The 7,124-nt window shown below is 40.1% G+C and overlaps 1 protein-coding gene across 1 annotated transcript; it reads right to left on the bottom strand.

The window, feature by feature from the left end:
- Nucleotides 1-3,940: 3,940 nt before the first annotated feature.
- LOC125479644 (ribosome-inactivating protein bryodin II-like) lies at nucleotides 3,941-4,858 on the bottom strand. Its single transcript, XM_048589223.1, has one exon. It carries the CDS (start codon nucleotides 4,856-4,858, stop codon nucleotides 3,941-3,943), a length of 918 nt encoding a protein of 305 aa, XP_048445180.1.
- Nucleotides 4,859-7,124: the final 2,266 nt, after the last annotated feature.

Below are 7,124 nucleotides of genomic sequence, written 5' to 3' on the forward strand. Positions count from 1 at the left end.
ACACGTGCGATAAGTTTTGTGTTATCAAGTGATCAAGAACCAGTCCGGATACTTTATTTTCGTATAATATCGGGATGCTAGACGGTGCGGTTTTAAGTTAAACCGATCAAAATTTACACTCCAATGCAGTCACTTTGCTGACATTAGGTAGGAAAAGAGGTGACTTACAGATTCTGTGGTCTAGAGGAGAACCGGAATGGCCCTGCCCTCATATCGAGCTTGAAGGCAGTCACGAAGTGAACGAATAAAAGTAAATAGAAACCATTTTCTTGTATGGTATTTTAGTGTTGGCATTGTATAATTACTAGAAATCTGGTAAAGATCCGACAAGACTAATGATCCTTCTGCTCTCACACAAATCCGCCCATACACAGGTACTGATACTATTGTTGTGGGCAACGGCAATCACCTGCCTATCTCTCATGTCGGTAAATCCTCCATCTCTGGTTTACATGGACCTATGTTGCTAAAAGATGTGTTATATGTCCCTGCCATTAAGAAGAACTTATTATCTCTTCGTCGATTTTGTTATGACAATCACTGTTTTTTTGAGATGGATGATCATTCTTTTCGTGTGAAGGACAAGAAAACGGGCCAACTCCTTCTGATTGGGCATAACTATGGCGAACTTTACTATATTAGACCTGCTCCTCATGTTACTCCCAAGCTTGTGTTTTATGGCGAACGGACGACTAGCGATGTGTGGCATGCTCGCTTGGGTCACCCCTCCACTACTATCTTTCAAGTTTTGGCAAATAAATACCATATCCCCATTAGTGGTGCAAAAATGTCATATTTGTCCCATAGGCAAGGCATGTCGCCTTCCATTTTCCTCTCGGACGTCCATGACTCATTATCCTTTAGACATCTTACACCTTGATGTATGGGGCCCCGCTCCTATGATGTCTAATTTTGGCTATAAGTACTATTTATCTATGGTGGATGATTATTCAAGATTTGTGTGGTTGTTGCCTCTTGTTCGTAAGTCCGATGTCATGCCTACCTTTGTCACTTTCAAACGCATGATTGAAAATCGTTTGAATCGCACTATTAAAGTATTACAAATAGATGGTGGTGGTGAATTCACTAGCCTTGCATTTCGGCATTTTCTTCGAGATCATGGCATCACACACCAACTCTCTTGCCCACATACGCCACAACAAAATGGTATAGTTGAGTGCAAACATCGCCATGTTACCGAAATGGGTCTATGTCTCCTTGCTCAATCTCATCTCCCGCAAAAATTTTGGGTGGGGGCCTTCACAACTGCTGCATTTCTTATCAACCGGTTGCCTCTTCATAATCTTGGGAATGTTTCTCCTTATGAAAAACTCTTTGCCAAAGTTCCCGATTACCGATTTCTTAAGACATTTGGATGCACATGCTTTCCTCACTTGGTTCCTTACAACAAACATAAGTTGATGCCTAAGTCCATCCCATGTGTCTTCATTGGTTACGACAACAACTACAAAGGCTACCGTTGTCTCGATGTTGCTTCTGGTAAGGTGTATATTTCTCGCAATGTACAATTTGATGAACTCACCTTTCCGTATAAAGACCGCAGGACAGATTCTCCTCATTCCGAGCAGTCTCATCAACCATTATTTTTGGAGCCACTAATGCATGCAGCAGCACCTATGTCTCCCAGCAACATTCCAACACCTGCATCTGATCCTCCTACGCCCCACTCTTCATCCACGGCTATTGTAGCGCATCTACCCACTTCACCTGTAGCACATTTTCCGTCATCTGCCACCACCCTTGCTTCCTCACCATAACCTGTCACTTCCCCAGACTCTACTCCTCCACGCAAATTTGGGAGCATCAATGCCCTCACTTACGACTCGCCCCGACATCCACTTCCTCACGGTTTAACTGCAGCCCTTGAAGATCTTATGTCCATTGAGCCCACTAGCTATACTCAAGCATCTAAATTCACCCATTGGCAGCAAACGATGAAAGAGGAACATGATGCACTTCTTCAGAATCACATTTGATCTCTTGTTCCTGTTACTTCTCATATGAATATTGTGGGATGCAAATGGGTATTTTGTGTTAAACGAAAGGTCGACGGCTCCATTGACCGCCATAAGGCTCGTCTTGTCGCCAAGGGGTTCAATCAACAAGTTGGGGTTGACTACGACAAGACCTTTAGTCCGGTTGTTAAACCAGGTACTATTCATACCATTATTGCCTTAGCAGTCTCACAAAATTGGTCATTGCAGCAACTTGACGTTCTGAATGCTTTCCTGAATGGTATTCTTCACGAGGAAGTTTATATGAAACAACCACTTGGCTTTGTTGATCCCAACCACTCCCAGTATGTTTGTTGCCTTCACAAAGCTCTTTATGGCCTCAAACAAGCACCTCGCGTTTGGTTCCAGCATTTAGCCTCCTTATTGTGTAATCAAGGCTTTTCCCATAGCAAATCGGATGCATCCCTGTTTATTTACCATTCCTCTACATATTCACTCTATGTTCTGGTATACGTTGATGATCTCATTGTCACAGGTTCAAACAATGATGCTATTCACAGGTTCCTTGATCAACTATGTAACACCTTTGCTAGTCGTAAGCTAGGTGACCTCCATTTTTTTCTTGGAATGGAAGTTACTCACCGAGGCAGCCAACTATCTATCGCTCAAAGCCGTTATGCATCTGATTTACTACAGAAATTTAAGATGGACCAGTGCAAGCCCAGCCCTACCCCATTCCTCTCCTCCTTGCGTCTGTCGGCTTATGATGGTGATCTCGGATCCTGATGTTTATCGGAGCATGGTTGGCGGACTTCAGTATCTGACTCTCACCCGTCCCGACATTTCCTTTGCAGTTAATCAAGTTTGTCAGTACATGCACAACCCTAAATCAACTCATCTTCAGGCCGTCAAACGTATCTACCGCTACATCAAAGGAACTGTTGAACATGGTCTTTTATTTCGTTCATCTCCAGACTTCACTATTCAAGGATTTTCTGATGCTGACTGGGCCGGTTCCATTGATGATTGTCGCTCAACAAGTGGTGCTTGCATTTTTCTTGGTCCTAACCTTCTTACATGGACCGCCAAAAAGCAATCCATCGTGTCTCGTTCTAGTTCCGAAGCAGAATATTGTTCTCTTGCCACCACATTTGTTGAAATTCGTTGGTTTTGTTATCTCTTCCGTGAACTAGGCATTCCGCTTCGTACTCCACCTTGCATTTTCGTCGACAATGTCTCTGCCCTTCACATGGCAGCCAATCCTGTTTTTCATGCGCGTACTCGTCACTTAGAGATTGACTACCACTTTGTTCGCGAGCTTCTTGCCCACGGTGTCCTTCAAACCCGACACATCTCCTTTCATCATCAAATCGCTGATATCTTCACTAAAGGACTTTCCCGTGATCGATTCTCTTTTCTTGGTTCCAAGCTCAATCTACACTTTGTTCCGTTTCGCTTGAGGGGGGATGACGAGAGTATTGAATCCACCACATCTGCTGTCAAAACGTTATCCCACCATTCTCTCCATATTGTTTATGTAAATAATCAAGAGTTATTAGTTACCTTTTATGTTGCACAAAATCAACTATAGGCTTGTATATATCTTGTATCAATATGTTAAGCAGATCAAGGAATTCATTAGTAATACAAACTGCTTCTCCCTACTCTTCTCTGTCTGCCACTATCTATTTCTCTATTTCTCTATAAGCTTCGCTTAATTTGGAAATCTTGTATGTAAGTTTATTGCTCTTTAAATTGAACGAGGACGCTCTCTTAATTCTAATCGCGTTCATTTGGCATCGTCGGTTGTCAACTTGATGAATGGTAAAGCAAGATGGATAGCAATTTTGCAGAGTTTTATTGACATAAGAAGGAACATATAGAAACTTCGAAATCATATGTACTTCAACCAAGCAACAACAGAAGTGCAAAAGACATATAAAGGGTACAAACGACGCTAAGTATTAGAGTTCATCATGAACGTGACGATGTCCAGCGGTCTCACAGCACTGCCGGTCAAGGGTTGGCACCTGTCTCGAGTAGAGGAGAATCGCGATGCCCCGCCGCTGAACTATGTCTGCTTCAACACTGTCAACTACGTGGGGAGAATTGCGGATATTTGTTAGCTGAATAGGCCTATTGAAGCGGCTTCCATTGGCGGGTACATTCTGGATCTGCTCCGAGAGAGCAGACCAATTGTTTTCCAGGCTCCGCATTGCAGGGTCTGGTATATAAGGACAGTAGTTTTCCTCCATTCTAGTGCGGACTTGATTCTCAATGTACCGGAACCTTGCCGCTTCCGAGACCATCTGAATGATCACAATAAACGCTGCGGCTTGGTCTGAGCTGGCTTGGTCGGAGCGGGATGCCGCATAGTGCAGCATAGTGATGGCGTTATCGAGTTCATTGCGTCCCAGAGGGATTAGCTCAAGCGTAGGTATACGCTCATGTGAATGTGACCCTGGGTAACGAGCAGCACTCGGTTGTGCTATTCGTCGTGCGTATCCTCCAAGCTCGCCGTAGTCTCCGGTGAAGGGCAGCTGAATCGGCGTGGACTGGGTGGCGCTGGGGGCGGTGGGGAATAAAATCTGCGTTCGAGCTCGATTTTCAGCGTTATCTTTAAGTATGTAGGATTTATTCCCAGAACAATATCCCGCCACATAAACGTTTACTACATCGATTGCGACGCTGATGGTGTCGCCGTTATAGTTGGTGAGATCAACAAAAAGAAAGCGCTGATCGTCTGGCACGTCTTCTCTTCGGGGCAACACCGGTATACCATGTGATGTGGGTCGTCCGTCTGTGAGTCGGGCTCGTAGTGCTTCGATGAATGCGCTGTATTTCTCAGGGGTTACATACAAAAGAGAGAGGGCAAGTGCCATATTAAAGCAAGAACAAGGAAACTTGTATAAAAAACTATCCTCGTTCTATTTGAGGGATTTGTGTTATTTGATGGAGCGTTGATATATATATACATATATATATATATATATATATATATATATATATATCAGATTGCTTAAGGGGAGGGATCCCTATTTTTTCAAAAAAATGGGGACACGCTCCCCACCGTTGGATTTAATTTTAATGAAATTGTGTGATTGAGATTGTGTGGCCTGTGTTTTAAGCTCAACCACACAATTTCCTTAAAACCAACTAACGGTGGGGAGCGTGTCCCCATTTTTTTGAAAAAATGGGGATCCCTCCCCTTAAGCAACAAAGATTTTTACCCTTTTTGTAATCTTTAGATCTTATAACATCCAACGGTGTTGATTCAGAAATGAATTGGATGATGATTTGGGTTATAACTAATAAGGAAAACACTAATTTAAATTTTCTAAAAAATATATCTAACAAATATAATTGAATTTTTTTTTTAAACAAAACCCTGAAAATATTTTAACCTCCATCTTCCTCTTTGTTTGCCGATGAGTCCTGCAACTCCATACCTTGGATGTAAAGTCTTCTCCTTCTTTTTTTGCCTGAAAACGTAAACTCTTCTTGCCTTTCCAAACAATGAACCTTAGTGAATAATAAAACGTGATACTAAGCCAAGAGAGAGTTTTGCTTTAAGAAAAAATAGTTAGGGTTTTATCTTGAGAAGGTTTAACGTTTAAGCACTCTAATTTTAGTCGAACAACTTAATCACTTTGTCACCTCCATAGCAAAACTCTAATAACCCAAGATCCAAGAACGAAGATTTTGGATTTAGGCTTCTTCACTGTGGGTTTCAGTTTCACATTTTTTCTGATCATATTTAATTTTTTTTTTTTAAACATTTTTTTCAATTTTATTTTATTAGATATTTTTTATTATATATTCCACATAATCTCAATTAATTTAATGTTTAAAAGTCTCCACATAACTCTTAATCAACACTGTTGAATATTATAAGATCTAAAGGTTACAAAAGGGTGTAAAAATACTTGTCAAAATCTTTGTTCCTTGATCCTATCCCTCTCTCTCTCTCTCTCTCTATATATATATATATATATATATAGGGATAGGATCAAGGAACAAAGATTTTGACAAGTATTTTTACACCCTTTTGTAACCTATATATATATATATAAAGCCAGTGGCTCAATTTGGGGTCACGGCTTCGACAAAAAGTTTTGGACACAAATGCCCTTCAAAACAAAAAAATTCAAGGGCATCTGAAAATAATGCATCAAAGGTTTTTAATAATTATTTTTTTGTGTTTTTTTTATTAGTACCTCACAATAAGCTAGCAATAATGCGATTCAATTTCTCTATTTTAAAACATGTTCAAAACATCTTAAGAGGTGTGTAATGCCGGTTATAAAAAAAGTCATTCGCACGCGGATAATAATGTGGTTAAATTAGTTGTCAAATGATTGTTTTTTTTTTTTTTTTTTTTTTTAACAAATGATATTATCTATATTAAAGGGGAGGGGGGTGGGCTTAGTCTCATAATGGGCTAGCAATAATATTATCTACACTAAGGGGGATGAGATGGGTTTAGCCTCACAATGTGTTGGCAATCATATGATTTAATCAGTTGTTTATTAAATATGATTTTCCCTATTCTTAATGTAAATTCTATAGAGACCGATTTTATTATGTGAATACAGCTACTTTAATTGGTTTAAGAGGGGTTTCTTTTAGCATGTCTAAGATTATTCATTTACTTCAAATATTTGACTTTTCTTTTGTCAATTTACACATATAAATACATTTAACACGTGTAAATTACAAGTAGCATGCTGTGATTCAAAAAATACCTTATGCACGCACGTGAGCGTCCATGAAGGTTAGTACATATATACATATGGCTAGTATACGTATACATATGTGCGTGTGTGAATCAGGTTAGTAGCTCAGCATATGATCCTAGGTTCGAATCCGGTTCTAAACTTTTTAAAAGGATGTCTCAACAGTAGCTCAGCATATGATCCTAGGTTCGAATCCGGTTCTAAACTTTTTAAAAGGATGTCTCAACACAAATCAGGTTAGTAGCTCAGCATATGATCCTAGGTTCGAATCCGGTTCTAAACCTTTTAAAAGGATGTCTCAACACAAAATATCTTTATTTTGATACCGCCAATACAAAATTATCTTTCTAACTCGTAACCTTTGGCTGACAGCACTATTTTCACATCGGATTTTTTAATTAAAAAAATTCTA

The sequence above is a fragment of a genome, unplaced genomic scaffold, assembly GCF_019419815.1.
Source record: "Pyrus x bretschneideri cultivar Hongxiangsu unplaced genomic scaffold, Pyrus_bretschneideri_v1 Contig3, whole genome shotgun sequence".
Classification (NCBI taxonomy): Eukaryota; Viridiplantae; Streptophyta; class Magnoliopsida; order Rosales; family Rosaceae; genus Pyrus; species Pyrus x bretschneideri.

Bases quoted from the DNA above. Each gene is read 5' to 3' on its own strand.
- LOC125479644 (XM_048589223.1), bottom strand. From the start codon at position 4,858: ATGGCACTTGCCCTCTCTCTTTTGTATGTAACCCCTGAGAAATACAGC.